Genomic DNA, 18,398 nt, shown 5'->3' on the forward strand with positions numbered 1-18,398 from the left:
GATCACATTTGTTTGTTGAAAAATGATGATCAAATCCAGTCTTACTTCGATACAAAAATCTAACTGCTTATATCAGATTGATTGACCAAACTATTGCGAGATTGTTCTGTCTGGTGAATTTCCTTAGTACTAAATTTAGTACCAAATCGATTCCTAGTTTTTACAGTGTGCTCTGAAAGCGTCCTGTCGATACTCCTCGTCTCTGATCCCCTTTTGCAGGAGATGGCGCTAAAAGGCCATTTTCCGAGGGTGTTTCAAGTTCCATGTTTCCACTCTAGATCCCGTTCACCCCTATGATGGGATGGCGGAGCCGAAGAACGAAGCGATCGAAAAGGTAGTTCCAGTTGTAGCGCCGACTCGGCACGGAGTTGCGTAGATTAAAGGCACACACTGTATAAAATAGTCGCACATTTTTATTAAATTTAATTTCGTAGTGAAGTAAATTTTAATTCGTCAGTTGAAGACATCCAACAATAATGCCGCGTCAACAAGCACACTGGAAAAAAATCCCCTTCGTATACTATATTTTACAGTTATTTTCATGTAAGTCTTTTAATGTGTCTCCCTCCTGTATTATTACTGTAACTGCATATGCAATTAACCCTGACAATAATCTCAAATCTCAAACATCTCACTCACGCACACTCGCCCATGAATAGCTCCCTCCCGTCTCGTATCCTCACGTTTGGCGTTAAACCACCCACATGTGAAACGGAAATGCAGGCAGACGGATTGCAAGCTATTTTTTCATACTTTCATCCTTCCTACCTCTCCTACACACCCCTAATACTCGACTCTTTTCAGTTATCGTTAGCAAAAGCCTGAATGAAATTGTAGAATAGGTTCTAACACTGACGATGTGCAATTGTGTACTCTACAAAACGATTAGCTTTTTTTATAATTTTTTTCATTGCTGACTTGAAAATTCAATACTCGATCAAAAAAGGAACGAGAAAGTTTCGTAAAAAAACCATTTTAAAGCGTATGAGATTTTTACCTCCACTTCAACTCGAGGCACGACCTCGGAAAGTAGTAGCAAAAATCTAAAAATCAAACATAGTCTGAATCTAAAAATCTAAATAATCCAAACAAAAAATGTTTTCATTTGAAGTTCTAAAAACTGAACTTCAAGATAAAACATTCAAAGACGAACCATTTTAAATTTTAAACTTTTAGAATGAACGCTTAACAATTTTTTTTATTAAAACGCACAATTATTTGCGCGTATAAAATATTGAAGCTTTTGACACATTTCAAAGATGTAAAAAATTGAGATCCACGCTGACATATTCAATCCTCTAAATTAAAGAATGAATACAAAAATTTGTAAATTCACAAAATTATATCATTTTCAACAATTTCATGTCAGAAGCAATAACAATTCAACGATTATAATTTTTTCCTAACTGAACATTTTTTATATTACAAGATAAATTTATTTTATTTCATGCCGAAAAAATGTATAATTGTTATTCATTTATCAAAACCTGTGTTTATTTTGAAGTCTTTTTAAATATGATATTAAAACTATTTTTTCAAAATAAAAAATGATTTAAAATTTTCCCAGGTATCTTGAGAAAATTGCTGTATTATTTTTACAAAACTTTTTAACATTTATGAAAATCATTCTACATTTGTCTAAAATTATCTAAAAATTTATCCAAGTTAAAAAATTGCCTTTAAATCTGTCAGATTCTTTTTTGACAAATTTGGAAATCCTTTCAATTTTTTAAAAATATTCTCTTAAAATTAATTCTTCAGAAATAAAAATAATTTTTAATCTTCTTCAAAATTCTAATTTTTTATCCTTTTGAAGCCTTTTAAAACGCTCAGAAACCTTATACATTTTTTGTTTAAAATCTTTAAAAACGTACGTTTTTAAAAAACGTTTAAATATCTCTTAAGCTTGAAATTTTTCCAGGAATTTCGAACAATTTTGTTTAGTTTAAAACTTTTCAAAACGCACAAGTGACTTCAAAAATTGTATTCTTAAAAAATGTACGTTCTGTTTAAAAATTTTTGAAATCTTTTGAAGTTTTAAATCAAGTTGAAATTAGTTCAAAAATGATAAATATCTCTCAAACTCAATGGAATTTTCAAAAATTAATCATTGTTTAATTGTTATTTATACTTCAGAACTCAAAAATTTTACGTAAATATTTCGAAAAATTAAAAATAGTACAATTACAATTGTGACGTTCAAAGTTTAAATTTAGTCTTTTGAAATTTTAACGATTCAAGGCTCCCAACAATTCAGTTTTAAATTATTTATTTTTGAATATAATCAGTCATATATTGCACGTTATATATTTAAAAAACGGTTATTTTTCTTAATTCAAATCTTCTGAATTGAATTGGTTTAATGCTTGCATATTTTAGATCGATTTTTTGTCTAGAAATTTCTCAAATTTCCGGGCAAAAAATAAATTCTCTGTCATTTCCCGATTTTTCCCAGCCTCAAAAAATGCATGGTCTGTTCTCGGGTTTCCCGGTTTCTCGGTCCAATATCCACGCTGAATAGAAATTTTTTTAAATTTGAAAATAAAAAAGAGAATACAAAATATTAAAACATTTCAAAGCAATTTTTTTCTCTTTTATCGGATGCGAGTTCGGATGTCAACTCACAAATTTTGTTCCCTTAGCTCAAACATTCGACGAATAGTACTCTTAATGTTTAACACCGCAACGCAAAAGTTTATTAGCAGAAATTGAATTCATCTTGTGATTTACTTATATTTGTTATAAATAATTATGTTATTTATTATAATCTTATGACTCATGATATACTTGCAAAATTTTGAAATACTCATTTCACCGAATATTCTAATTTATTTTTCATAATCATATGAAATATTAACATTATATAAAATCGAGTTTGAAATGGCTACGGACAAAGCTAAAGTAACAGCAGAGACTGTTAAAAATACATGAAGCGACACTCTTTAATGAATTTTATGTTATAAACAATATATTAGTATTTCTCGCAGACCTTCCTCTATATTAATAGTTTAGCATGACGTTTTCTTAAAAGAAAAATTCAAAGACTAACCCTGTTCTCAATTCAGTCTAGGTTAAAAAAAATATATATATTTTTTATGTGGAATTTGAGATGATAATTATAAACTGTCGGACACTAAAATTTTTGCAACAAATCAAATTTCGAATCCATGCAAGCTTCAACTTTTCTGATTACATTTCGCTTATCGATTTCTAACGCTTCCAATTGTCATTATGATTATACTCTAATTTAAAAAATTTAGCTTACAACTAAATTAAGTTATTAATTTATTGAAGTTAGGTCATTCAACTTTTCAAGTTTGAACTTTGCAAGAACATTGTAAACTGTGTAAACATTGTAAACATTGTAAAAAACATAAAATGAAAGTTCTATCCTCATCACTATTTCTCTTAGTAAGAGGGAGAAAAAACAAAATGGGCTTTGCACAGTGCTCATAATCATTTCTCAACAACCACCTTAACTTTAACCACATTTGTGGCAAAATAAAATTTGTTTCTCTACTTATTTCTAACATTTATCGATAGGCCAAGAACTAAAGTACTCGTAACTGTAAAAAAACGATTTTTGACCAAAGTAGGCTTTATTTAGTTGTCGCTCTTACCACCTCAATTATATTCCTTAAATTCATCGAAATTTAAAGTTTTTCAAATAAACTACAAGAGTAAAATTAATTCTTTTTTTAGTTTCACAATTTTAAACTGCTCACTGACAAAAGTCGGTGTTTTCGAAGTTGTTTTGACAATAAATACGTTAATAATTCAGTTTGTGTTATTTAATGCTGATAAAAGGATCATTAGAGTTATCATTTCCGAACACAGGTCACGAATAGCGCTAATCGGTATTTAGAAAGATGTTTTGACAATATTTTGCGTAATAGTTCATGAAATTTTTACAATATAAATGAAGAAATATAAATAAAAAATTACGTACTTCCCTATTTTTCAGGACACCCTAAAATTTTATTATCGAGAAAAAACTCAATCTTACAAGATTTTAGAAATTTTTTCGCAAATATAGCCACAAGAACGTGAGATAGAAAAAAGTTCCAAGAGACATTTTTAAATTCTCATCCTAATGAGAAGGTATTAGTTTTATGTAATATTTGACTTATTAGGCGGTTTTCCTTAAATCTCCACTTTTTGAGACCCCCCGAGTAAAAAAAATAGTTTTTACAAAAGTGTCTGTAGTCTGCCTGTTTGTCTGTAGTCTGTAGGCACCCTAGGCGAAAAACTTATATGTAGTTTATATAGATGGTCCGTAAGAAGACTGACCAAAAGAAGCACAACTCGCCGAGTGGTAACGAAGCCTGGCACAACTCGCTAACGCGGACGAAAACACCACTCGGCGAGCGATGACGAAGCGTAGCACAACTCGCTTAGGGGGGTATTCTGGTCTAGAAACCCGATTTTCGACCGTTTTTTTGATATTGAATTTAAACGAAAAGCAAAAAATATTTTTACCATCCATTTTTTTACCATGTTTTTATTAATATTTATAAAATACAGAAAAAAATTTGAAAATTAAAAAAGTTAGAGGGGCGGCAGACAGGTGTGAAAAAAACGGCGCATCCTGGCCACCATGATTCCAACCCTCCTGGTGATCTGAAAAAAACAAAAGAAATTCTTAATCAGTAAGGATGACGTTACAGCCTCTATCTCGGGGAACATGAAAAAGTTTTTTTTACAAAATTGCGACTGTGTGAAATCAAAAAAATTTTTTTACCCCTTTTTTTGAAATTCTTGAATTTTTTAAAAATAGTAAAAACCAACATTTTGACATGAAGCTGATAGGGGCTATAAAGGATTATATAAAGAAGGTTCACACCAAATTTCAAGTAAATCGGTTGGCTACAACTTGAGATATCATGGTGGCCGTGTCGAAAAAAGTAGTTTCGAGAAAAACGCGTAAGAAGTGAGTAAAATTTCAGGCAGTCAAAGTCATTAATTAGTGCGTTGTACTTACATTTTATCAATCAGCCATTCCAGCTCCATACATTGGACAATTTCCTTTAAGGATATGTTCTTAAAAGTCTAAGCTTTGAAAATATGCAAAAAAAATCGAATTTTTTGAAATTCTAGACCAGAATATCCCCTTAACGCTAATGAAAAGTAACACCACTCGGCGAGCGATGACGAAGCCTGGTACAACTAATACACCGCTAACGAAGAGTAGCATTACTTAAACAGCTTTGGCGAAACTTAGCATAACTTACAAAGTGTAAAATGAGTATAAGACCATTTTTGATTGTTTTAAAACTTGAAAAAGGGTTGAACAGGTGTTTGTGTTTTTAATTTACGAGTTTTTTATCTGTAAATTAGTGCAATCTGAATTTTGTAGAAAAAATATATCTTTAAAATGTATGTCAGAGACTAAATTTAACATCAAATTTAATTTTTATGCAACAAAAAGCTCAAATAATACTATGGCTTTTTTAAATAAAAGGCTTTTAATGTTTTGTTATTCAAATAAAATACTCGTCAAATTAACAAAGTTTTTAAATAACGTACGGACTGTTATTTGAAAGTATTGGTATTAATAATAGACTTTGACAATACTTTATTAGATGAATTTGAATTAATTTTATAAGCAACAGCGAGTCATGCTTTGCGAGTGGTGCTAGTTTTCGCCAGCGCTCTACGAGGCGTGCTTTTCTTCGTGAGCACTGAATAAACTGTCTACGAACGGTGCTACTTTTCGTTGGAGTTTTGAGAGTCATGCTAATCTTCGCGAGCACCCGCGAGTAGTGCTTAGCGTCGCGAGTGCTCGAGGATTGGTGCTACCCTTCTTTAAGGGGGGAGATACCTTTAGAAAGGGTAAAATCAATCATTTTTAATCCATTTTTTTAAGTTGATAAAATAACTAGATCATTTATTAATTTTAACATCCTTTTCTTACATTGTTAAAGTGTAAAAAAACATTTGATTTTTTCTTTTTTTTCACAAAATGGCGACCCTGCAGAATATTTCTTCAAGCGTCTGCTCTGAGGCATCGAAAACTGCTGCAGCTGTCCAAATTTTTTTTCATTCAGCTGATATAAAAAAGGTTTTTTTTGTTCGATTACTTATGTATTAAAGGGAAGAATAAACCTATAAAATAATTAAAAAGTTGAAAATTAAAATTTATATCGGCTGTTTAATCGAAAGTTCATATTTTGGAACATTTTTTCACTCTGACAAGTTTTTCTCCTACAATTCTGAATTGTATGATTTCATATTTCAACCACAGATTATAAATGCCTAAATTCAGAAGCTCTCAGAGCTCGTTTTTCAAAAAATGGCTTGGTTCTTGTTTTATTGCAATTAATTGAAAATTGATGCATTTTTTGCACCTGGGAAGTAGCAAACCGCCACCATGAGTGTACTCATAGTGAACACAGTTCGTGGGCCCTCTGGCTGGTTATGGAACAGCGGGTGGTCTAGAGTGTCATTTTTTCGACGATACTTAAAACATCGTAAGCCTAGGATCGAGCTGAGAATTTAGATTGAGTGCCTGTCATGCCTCACTCAACTTTCCTATTGTTAGAGATTACAGTCGGTTGAAAGAAATTAGCAAATATTAAGGAATTTTATTTTAATACTGTGAATTCTTTTAATTACATAACGATAAGGTGATTAAAAAAAGAAAGAAGAAAATCGGTTAATCCGTTAAATTTCTGGATACACCTTTTTTCTCTCTTCTCCGATTGTAGGACAAAAAATACTGAAATAAAAAGATGCTGCGCCCAAAATTGGAAACTGTTGAATGGGAAAAGTATGGAATCTAGATTTATTTTATTTCTATTTTCTTATTCATTTCATTTATTCATTCATTTACTCATTCATTCATTCATTTCATTATTTTAATTTCATGGTAGTAAGTTTAAATTGAAAACTCTGCAATCATAGAGAATCATAACTTTCCTAACTTTTTTTTTGAATCTTTATTTGTTTCAAATACAACTGCTTGTGTCACAATAAATGTGTTATTTTGGTCAGAATTGATTAACTGTTTTGCTTCAAGAATCACATCATTTCGTTCAATTTCATTTCTTTTCATTCGAAAAATTAAAATATTATTAACAGAAAGCGGACGAGCCTTCTTTTTCGAGTTAGGTACCTAGCCATAGAATTATAAAATTAAATGGCACAATGTGTACTGTTTATACTATGTTAAGATTTAATAAAAATTATAAATACATTTCCAATCGATTTACAAGATGGAGTGTAATTTAAAAAGTAATGGGAAATATTGAAATTGTCCACTAGTAATTATCTGTATGAAAACGACGACGGATATTTGCTAAAAATTAACTGTAATGAACGTAAAAATGAAGTTTTTTATTTTTGGCTCATATTTGGGGCGCTGTGGGGGGAGGGGGTGGTAATAAAATTTATTAGTATGGATTTATTTCGCAAACACTGCATCTTATAAATCGATTGGAAATATATTTATGATATTTGTTAAATGTTAACATAGTATAAGCAGTATACATTGTGCCATTTAATTTTATAATTCTATGACTAGGTCCCCAACTCGAAAAAGAAGGCTCCTCCGCTCTCTGTTAATAATATTTTAATTTTTCGAATGGAAAGCAATGAAATTGAACCAAATGATGTGAATCTTGAAACAAAATAGTTCATCAATTCTGACCAAAACAACACATTTATTGTGACGCAAGCAGTTGTATTTGAAACAAATAAAGATTCAAGAAAAAAGATAGGAAAATTATGATTTCAATTTAAACTTGCCACCATGAAATTAAAATAATGAAATGAATGAAAGAATAAATGAATGATTAAATGAAAGAATGAATGAAATAATGAATAAATGAAATGAATAAGAAAATGGAAATAAAATAAATGTAGATTCCATACTTTTCCCATTCAACAGTTTCAAATTTTGGGCCCAGCATCTTTTTATTTCAGTATTTTTTGTCGCACAATCGGAGAAGAGTTGAAATGTGAAATCATACAATTCAGAATTGTAGCAGAAAAACTTGTCAGAGTAATACATGGGCTAATTTTCAAGCTTGAGGAAGAGCCTAAGGAATTTTGAACCGTGCTACACTTTGCTACGAGCGTTGAACGGTGTTTGTGTTCGTCAAGCGCTGAACGGTGCCAGACTTCGTGCGGACCATAGATATATAGTGTGAAGTATTGTATATAATATTCATTTTTTATATAAAAAATGTATAAAACAAATGAATATTTTATATAATACTTCACACTGTATATAAGTTATTCATAATCTTTTCTCCTGGGACGATAACTTTAAGAAAAGTGATCGAATTGGATTGAGCTTTGGCATATTTTTAAGGCCTAAAAGGAAAGGAAAAGTTCATTATCCAGCTATTTTCAAAATTTACTTACCCTTATTTTCAAGATAACAAACGAAACTGAACATTTTAAGCCAAAAAACGCACGATATAAGAAAAGGCAAGAGCAGAAAAACGTTGCTTTTTTAATGCCCTACAGAACTATGATTACAACTTTTTTAATTTCCTTCAAAAATCGAAAATTCAAATTTTAATGGCACAAAAAATAATGAAAACTCACAAATTAAATTTTTCGGTCAAATTATGCAAGATACAAGACAAATAATTAGATGTTTGTTTGAAAAAATATTTTTCATTCAACACACCTTCTTTATTTCAGTTAGAAAACATTTGTTTAATTTCAATATATGAAAGATATTGAAACACATTAAATAAAAGAAATTATTTGTTTGATACGATTTGTTTGATTGAAATTAATGATTTCATGAAGCCAAAGAATAATTTTGTTTAAACTTCTTTTACTTAGATTAAAGAACGTATTTGTTTGATTCAAACAAATAATAGTTCTTTGTGCATCCGCTTCAGTTTAGGGGCCCTGCAGTGTGACTTAGTTTTAGGCAGTCAAAATGATGGTTGAATCATTGAATGTGTCAGCGTGTTTGTTCGCGGAGTGTGTGAGCTGTAATGTAAAGGCTGTACCTAAGCGGAGCCTTGGAAATTTGCAACTTACATTGGGCGAGTTAGTAAAGGTTTTCTACCAATTCCAGACCATCGCCAGTTCTATTTCTGAGTAACTTCAGGCATATATGTAAGATGTTTTGTGAAAATTGCTGGAAACCTGGGACCTATCCAGCGATTAATTGAAATTTGAAAGAAAAGTTATTTTCTTCCTATATTCTTAACCCTGTTCAAAAGATTTAAGGCTTTATTTCGAGCTACAAGATTTTTAAAGTGTCTACTAACCTACAACTATTAGTCACTATAGCGAAAAACATGGGTTATTGAAAACATGTTCCTTTTTTAAATCAAAATGCAATTTTATTTAAATCGAACAAAAGCTGCAATTAATTTAACAGAGAAGACGTTTAACTTAAACAAGAGTTTTATTTCATTCAAACAAAATGTATATTTAAATCAAAAATGTGACATCAACCAGAAAATTTGTTTGAATCAAACATATGTATGTTTGACTGTATAACAAAGAAAGAATATGTTTGATTTAAGCATAATATACTTGATTCAAACAGATCTTTTTCTCAGTGTAAGTGCGGCCCGTGCGAGCAATAATCGAGCAGTCAGCGTGAAATCAGATAGAGTCAGACGGAGTCGAGAGCAGTCAGTGCGAATCTATAGAAGTCGGCATCAGTCAATGGAAAGTCAGAGAGTGCCCAAGTCGAAATATAGGCCCTACTTTGACACTCTTTACGCTAATATTGGTAGGGTCTATAGATGTAAAGTATAGGATATTCCCATACGATTTTTGCCCCTACTTTAGCGTTCTTATGGGCACAAATTTCCGAATCTTCCATTTGGGGCGTCAAAATTGATGCTTAGTTTTGGCTTCTGATTTATTGCTCCACACTTTACCTTCCTGTACAGAATAAAATTATTAGACGAAAAATTAACAAAATGGAGTAAGAAGAAGGCATACTGACATTTGCGTAATGTTTCAAGTTATTTTGCACACGAAAAAAAATATCCATTAAATTTTATAAAACTAATTCTATAGTAGAGGATACGCTATATAAAATTATAACCAATGTTTCGGCCCAAAAAAATTAATCTTTTATATTATTATATTATTACTACTATACTCTAATATTTTTTCACATGTTTAAGCACAGAAATATTTAACTATTACACAATCACTACGCTATTTATAATCGCACGCTATGAAAGTTTTTATTCGCCGCGGGGGTTCGAACCCTATCAGTGTCGCATGCCTAACGCCTCTCGGCTAGCCTATAGCTTGAAGTATGAAACAAAAATCTAAAATATAACCTACAGCTGTGCAAAGCCGTCTGCAAATTTTTGTGACCCATTCTGTAAAAAATATTGCTACGCTTATAATAATGTATGTTATAAGATTTTAGATTTTAGAAATATTACAAATTATGATTGTATATTTTATGTGCTCAAACAAGATTTAAACTAAATCCAAAAATATTTCAAGATATTTGAAGATTTAAAAAAATTAATCATATATTTTCAGAAATTTTATAGATTTTAAAGGATTTCCACAAATTGCCGAAGATTTCAAAAGATTTAACGGACTTTGAAGAATTCAAGAACATTATTTATATTTTAAAATTACTTTAAAATCTTAACACTCATTTAAATTCTACCAATATTCATTAAAAATTCTTCAAAATTACTTAAAATCCCTTAAATTCATTAAAAATATCGTGAACTCTTTTAAATAATTCGAAATCTTTCGAAATTCAAATATAAACTTAAACATTCTTTCAATACAATAACTCCCGTTAAATCCCTTGAAACTCCTGAAAATATCTTTAAATACATAAACATATTTTCGAATTAAATGAAGATCCTTAAACTCTTTTAAATTTATTAAAAAGTATTTTAAATTCTTCGTAATATTTTATTCATAAACTTTAAACTTTTTTAATTTAAAAGAATTTTTAAATCCCGTTAAATTATTTTGAAATTCATTAAAATCCTTTTAAACACTTGAACATATTTTGTAATTACACAATAATACATAAACTCTTTTGAAATTTCTTGAAATTTTTAAAAATAATTTGAAACATTTAAAAAGTGGTAGAGCGCAAATGGAAATTGAGGCATATGTCAGAATATTTGTGAATATTTCGGAATATTTTAGAATATCAAGAATATTTGAGATTATACAGAATATTAAGAATACCAAAAATATTGAAAGAATACGTGTATGGCAATATTTAGTAAATGTATCAGGAAGATTGAAGTGATTGACCCCTCGGCATATAGAAATAAATTGGTTTAAAAATATTACATTTTAAAGAAACAACTTTTTATTTGAAGCACATATTACATTCAAATTTTTGTTATATATTTATAACCATCGGCGATCTTATTAAAAGTGGTTACAAGTAAACTGTAATCAACGTCGATTTTTTGGAGAATAACGTACGAATAACAATCATCTCTGACCGAATCCATTTGAAATCATCAGGGTCCTATACACTTGAAATCGCAGAATTGATCGAGAGCGAAATATGTTGTTTTTTAAAGGAAATTATATTTTTTTTATGTTTTAAAATGTGAAGATAATTGATTGAATTTCGGAAAGTTTAATTAGCAACTTAAAAATGATTATTTTTTATGTGATTTGAATATAACACAATTAATTGAAATTTTAAAGCTTTTGATCATAAAAAAGTTTGGATATCACAATTTTTGTTGAATAGAAATTTTGTCAGTTTAAAATGAAGTTCGAAAACTTTAAGTTTCAAGGTTCTGGAGTAGATTTTTTTCCATTTTTAATATTTCCCATTTGAAATTATTATTCAGTTTGAAAGTTTGTTTAATATAATTCGATTCATTCATTGATTCTATAACAATTCGCCTAATTAGCTTGAAGTTCAAATTATGATTATGTTCTGTAATAACAAGTTTAAATTCTAGAATTTGAGTAGCTTCAACTTTGAAAGTTTCAATTTATTTTTCAATATAAAATTCCCAAATCTTGATCGCTTTGAATTTATAATTGTTCAAATTCAAAAGTTTGCAATTTTTAATTATTTAGTTTTGAACGCTTTAAAGTATAAATTATTTTTAATGATCTAATCTTAAAATATTCAATTTTTAAGGTTTTGACCTTGTCCTATTTTGAAATTTTAAATTTGAAATCATTGAATTTCGTGATTCTTCAATTCAAAAGAAAATTGTGCGGAAGCAAAATCTATTTCTTCAGAATCTCTGGTAACTAATTTGGAGTTACTTTTTGTGGTACAGAAAAAACTCAATACAAAAGATTTGAATCCTTCTTACCTTTTTCTTTTGACGTTTCTTCTCGTGTATTTAATACCTTTTTTGGGGGGTTTTGGATCTGGGTTCTTTATTATTATTATTATTATTATTATTATTATTATTATTATTATTATTATTATTATTATTATTATTATTATTACACCATTAAGCCATTTCCCTTTCGGGGTAGGTGTGACTCACTCGGTGGGGGAAAGGAGTAGTGTGTGGAAGGGATAGAGATTTTTCAGATTGATCCAGAATTCTTGTGCTATTTAAGTAAATAACACGTTCGTTCCGCAACACTGCTCCGACCCAGGTTGCTAATCAATCTCTCTAGCAATCACCCCAAGCGATGAACCTCACGAAGTCGTTATGTAAGGTTCCCCACTTGGGTCCAAATTATCTTTAAAATCTTAGCGCTGGTTTGCATTTTTCCTTTTGCTTAAGGCCACCAGATTAGGGCAAACTTCTTTCCGCTTAAAGCCATTTCGATATTGTCACTTTAATATTTATTATTTAAAACGAATTAAACTGTTGCTTTTACAAACTCTGGTGATGGAATTTTTGAGAAAACAACAAAGTATCTGTCACGAAGGCGCAGGCGTAGAGGCAATGAGGCCACATATTTTGTGCGTTAAAATTTAAGAGCGTTAAAAGAAAATTTAAAAATCCTACGGAGAATATGGAGCTTTAAATAAGACATAAGTAAAACTCAAGAATATAGAGGCAAGACCTTCAATGTAGGGGCTGAACCTTATACAGAAGCAAAATAGAATGAAAATATCTTTAGGAGTGGCTACGTAGGAGCTAGTAGAATAAACAGCCGCAAAGTAGGGAAAATACTTCCACTTGGAGCGTCAAAGTAGGGCCTATATTTCGAGTCGGGTGTTCATTGAAATTAGTCTCATATCACTAATGAAATCACACTTAGCTTATAAGAAAGAAGCAATCGTATGAAATTGTATGAAATACAAAATGAAAACATGAAATCAAATGCAATCATTGGCCAATTTTCGTTTTTTCGTCTGGTTTTATAGTGAATTGCCCCTCGGATTAGCATAGGGCAATGATTGTATGCTTGGCCATTGAAGTATGTTGAAATACAATATTTAACCACTCCGTTGGCCACATCAGTTTATAGATTACTCATTTTGAAACACAGTAATTAGCCACTAAATTGTATAATGAATGGCTGGAGCCAAAAACTGTTTTTGACATGATTTAAATTCATTATTCGTAAGACAAAGCAACAAACAATTATATACATAGTCTACAAAAAGTTTACGCATATTTAATTTTTGCTAATATATTTATCACTTGCTTTTCAGATATTGCGGCCAATTTTGTAGTTTTAATCACTTAATTCAATTACAATTTAAAAGGTTTTGATTAAATCCATCGTAATTACTGAAAAAAAATCATTTGTAACACGCGGAAACTCCGGATCTTAATAGCTTGTTGTTTAAATTGCTTAACTCATTCATCATTAGTTTTACCTTACTCTGTCATTTAAAGGCACTACTCTGTACTATTGCCAAATACGCTTTGTAATTATTAAAATTGAAGCTCTTGACGATAAAACATAAAATTTGCTATTTGTCTACTAAACCCATACTTGAGGTTGCTTGCCGACCTCTTCTTGGACTAATTTTTTGTTGTACCGCAAGTACCATAAAACGTAAATTGGCGGAGGTCAAGGGACATAAGAGCCCACATTTTTCACAATATATTAATAACTTTAACTGCTAAAATTATTATTTTTTTACTTTAGTTTGGCATTGCACGTGTTTTCGATTTTTTTTATATTATAATTTCTAAATTAATTTTACCCGAGATGTTAGGAAAATCATAAAATATATATTCTATCCTATTGAAGGGGTAGGGTAAGAGCATCAGTTCTTGGCACCTTAGCCCTATAATTGGAATGCCAAAAACCGAAAAGAATTTATTTTATTTTTAATACATACTTCATTGCGTTGAATAATTAACATAGAGGTTATATGTAAAACTGATAAAATAAAATTTATTAAGGAAAAACATGCTTAAAAAAAGGATAATTTGAGAAATCATAAATAGGTGCCAAAAATTCGGGATGTGCCAATAATTGGAGCTCTTACCCTAGTTCATTCCCGTTGAGGGTATTGTTTACTAACTGCAATACAATACATGATATTTTAAAATAGTTTTCGATACTTCCCTAATTAATATGAAATTTATTAAATTCCGAAAGTTTGAAAAAAAGATCAAACTGTACAAACATCAGATTTAAAATATTTATACTGATTGATAGATCACTTGACAATAAAATAAGAAAAATTATAAAGGTATTGCTCAACGTTTTTTTGAATAATTAAAAATACAATTCTGACTTTTAAAAAAATTCAAATGTGCACAAATTATGTATTTTGAGACAGATTTTTAAAAATTTAGAGTTATTACACTTTTATTTATAAGTAATTAGCCTGAATCCTTTCTATACACTATTCTGAGGGGGAATGTTCAATAAACCGAAAAAGAGCGTTACGCAATAAATATATTCTTCCTTTTCTCATTGTTCAATTACTCATGAATAAGAAAGGATTCCTCTTTCTACTAAAGGTATGACAGTGAAAGCCTTGAATTAATTGAATTTTCTATTTGGAATAGTAGCCCTCAATTTAATGTGCTTATTACATATTTCTCATTATAATAATGAATAAGAACATTTTGTAAGCTAGTTTTCTTAAAAAGCGAATCTATTACCTGAAAATATTTTTACAAAACAACATTACTTTTCAAAAATAGTTTATGAATTGCTGACCAAGAATCTGTATTTAATTTTCCAAATATCAGTTAGAAATAAAATATATGTAAAAAATAGCAATCGTTACCAGCAGGTTACTTCACTCATTGAAAAAATCATAACTAAAATATAGAATTGTATTTTCATTTGAAAAAGCTTCACACCTCATGATATGGATATTCCATTTGCTTAAATTTATGAAAATTGTGTTTCTATATGAATTAAAAAATCATTGCATTGGTTCCAAACTTCAAACGATAACAATAAATAAATTATTAAAGCTATCTTATTAGTATAGCAATCCAAATTGTTTATGCAAAGAAACAGCTTTCATAAAACATAAATTTTGCAAATCTTCACTAGGTGTAGGAACCAATCATCGAGGAAGCACCAATTGTTGAGGATAGACAGAATTTGAAAACCCCTTATTATTAAAAGATAATTGCGTTCCGAATTTTATATGCCTAATTGAGTCCCTCATGAAATTGGCGGGCCATTTGCTTAATAGTTTAGGTTGGCTGGATTAGAAATTTTAAAGCTAAAATTTGGTTACTTTTTTATTTAATCTGTATATTTAAATGCATCTGTAACGATTAGGATAAATCTAACTTTTTAAAAATAATTATCTTTTGAAGAAAATGCATTTAGATTTTTTCTAAATAAATAATCGGTTAATTGGGGACAATTTTTGACAAAGCTCCAAATTTCGATCCATATTTCGACCTTGAGAAATGGTGAAATAGATTTCCTCGTTTATGTTCCTTTTATAGATATGTATAAATATTAGGTTAGGCAGATTATGTAAGTAACAATTAAAAAATTGATGATCAACCTGTTTATTTAAACAAAAATTCATAAAAAGTTAGTTTTTAACTACATATCTCACTATTCTCTACATTGAAAATGTCTTATTTAGGCATTTAGCCAATAGTGTTTTTACACTTTTAATTATTGTTTTTAAATATTATTACTATTAGGTTTAGGCAATTAAATTGGATTACGATAAATAAATTAATTTGAATTTTATACATTTTTGAATTTTTAGGGTAGGTTTGCCACGATATGCCATTCACTCGACAAATGGGTCTAACACTCGAACGAATGGTATGCACCTTGAGAAATAGTGTTTTCGACACATTTAATTTCTATTACAATTTTTGTTTCACATTATACATTTTTTAAAGCAAATACAGAAATGGATGTTCTATAAATTCACTGTCCAGCCAAATAAGTTTCAAAAGTGGTAGGAATATCCATTTATAAGAAAGAAGATGGCAAAGTTTTAGGTTGCCTAATTCCTCGACAATTGGTTCCTTCATCCTGTGTATATTTTCAAAATTCGTTGTCAAGGAGATTTTTTTGGTTCCATGATGCCTTTACATCAAATCGATTTTTCTCAATTTAAACACAAAATTCTGTAAGATAGTAACATTTTTTCCCGTGTACGAAATAAAAGAAACTGGAAAAGCGACTATACAATACTGCCGTCCAAACCAAAAAGATACATGAGTGAAATTTCTATGAAAAATAAGTTTTTGGTATCTCTGGATTTTTAAGAGGAAGCTGCATCTAACTATGTTAATAAAATCTATTAATTATTGATATTTATTACAAAAAAAGATTGTTTATAAATAAGGCAAGTCGAAAAATTTAAAAAATACAACAGAAAAAGATACGCAAAGCACTTTACGTGGCCCAAAAGTTGTACAAGGAAGGCAATACGTCATCAGCATACACATGAAAAAGAACCTAAAGAACTTTGTCTTTTTGCATTGTAAAAGTGACCGAGTGCGGCGCGAATTGACAAACGAAAAAAATCGATTGCCCTACGTTTCTTTTAGCCTTGTGAATTAGCTTGGACTCTGATCGGAAATCCCAGGGAAATGAGTCCCGTCTAAATTCCGCTATAGACTAGCGGCGATCGTTCGGGTAAGTTTGGAACAGCCACTAAATACACAGTTTCCCATACGTATGTTTTGAAGTATGTATTTTGAGGCTGCGCTTGAGCTCTTCGACAAAGGCATCGTCCGCAAGTGACTTTGTGTTCTTTTTGTCTTCTATTTTTTACTTTCTGCGACTAGTAAAACATCTCAAGTCCATTTTCTGAATGAAATTGTTTGAAAAATCCATTTTTTATTTCAAAATATGAAAAAGCAAATTATTTTTACCCAAGTAGCGTATCTTAATTATCCAAAATTTTATTCGATATTAAAGTTCTTTGGGCAAAAAGTTTTTCTCGATTTTCTCAGTTCGAGTCTGATTGGACTTACGTATCTTTTTAGTTTGTACGGCAGAATACATATAGCCCCTTACGTACAGTCTCTATACATTTATAGGAATTTCCATATAAATAGAAAAATGTTTGGTACTTGTATGTAGGCACTCTCATTTAGATTTACTCTCAAGAAACTTAAACTTTTTTCTTGAATTTTTCTATTCTAAAACATCTTAAGAATTGAAGAAAAATGAGTAATAAAATGTCTAAAAAATTGTTATTATAGTGTTCTTCTTTTATGACTTTAAATAATGTTTTAAAATAGTTTATTGTTTTATTTTTAAACGGCTACATCTTCTATGAATTAAAACATTTTTTCAATGTCACTTCTTTTCTCCCTTCTTGTCTTTTTGTCTTTTCCCTTATATGCTTCAAAACTCGTTTTAATTTTGAGATTGATCAAGTGTTACTATTTCTATCTTAAATTATTCAATTTTAAACGCACCTTGTTTTAAATTATACTTTTTAGTATAATTATCCGTAAATTAACGAAACTAACCCTCTTGTCAGCTAGATCAGGGCTAACATTACGGAAGATCCCGTAATACTAGTCAGTTCCTAAAGAGTATGTAATATAATTTTGAAAGCTTAAAAATTGCATTTCTCTAATTTTACTTGCTTTCTAGATAAAATTATTGAAATGTAGATAATACTTATAAATTAAATTGTTCAATTTTGAAAGCTTAAATGCCAAAGTAATAAAAAAATTGGTCAAAGCAATAAAAATTCTTTAAAATTCTGATTGCTGCAATTTGCATATTGTTAAACATTCATTTAAATATGAAAGCTCTAATTTTCTAATCATTCTTTTTTTTAGTTTTATCAACGTTTATCTCCAAGTAACACGCTTTCTGAATCGATACATAGTAACGCCTCCCAGCAACAGGGTAGCTCACATTGTATATTGCTAAAGGTCCTCCCACACCTGTAATTTATTAATAAAATCTAAACAGTTCTTTTACCCTTGTAGGTTACTCATTTTTCTCAGGAATTAATTTTCGTGATCATAAATTAATCTTTCAAGCAGACCATTTTCACTCTTTGTATTTCATAAATGTAATGTATAATATTCATAAGTAGAACATAAATAAAAAAA

General features: G+C 29.7%; 1 protein-coding gene across 2 annotated transcripts in view; it reads left to right on the top strand.

Annotated features, from left to right (window-relative positions):
• Window positions 1–221: 221 nt before the first annotated feature.
• The window catches only part of LOC117170177, a 44,174-nt gene continuing 25,997 nt past the window's right edge, over window positions 222–18,398 (top strand). Inside the window, exon 1 of one of the 2 annotated variants that reach the window (XM_033356756.1) lies at window positions 222–334. Coding sequence is in view for 1 of the 2 variants with exons in the window: in XM_033356755.1 (XP_033212646.1) it covers window positions 477–543 (67 nt within the window). In the remaining variant the exon portion in view is untranslated. The other variant, XM_033356755.1, reaches the window with a different exon arrangement.

This window comes from Belonocnema kinseyi, chromosome 3, assembly GCF_010883055.1.
Source record: "Belonocnema kinseyi isolate 2016_QV_RU_SX_M_011 chromosome 3, B_treatae_v1, whole genome shotgun sequence".
Lineage (NCBI taxonomy): Eukaryota > Metazoa > Arthropoda > Insecta > Hymenoptera > Cynipidae > Belonocnema > Belonocnema kinseyi.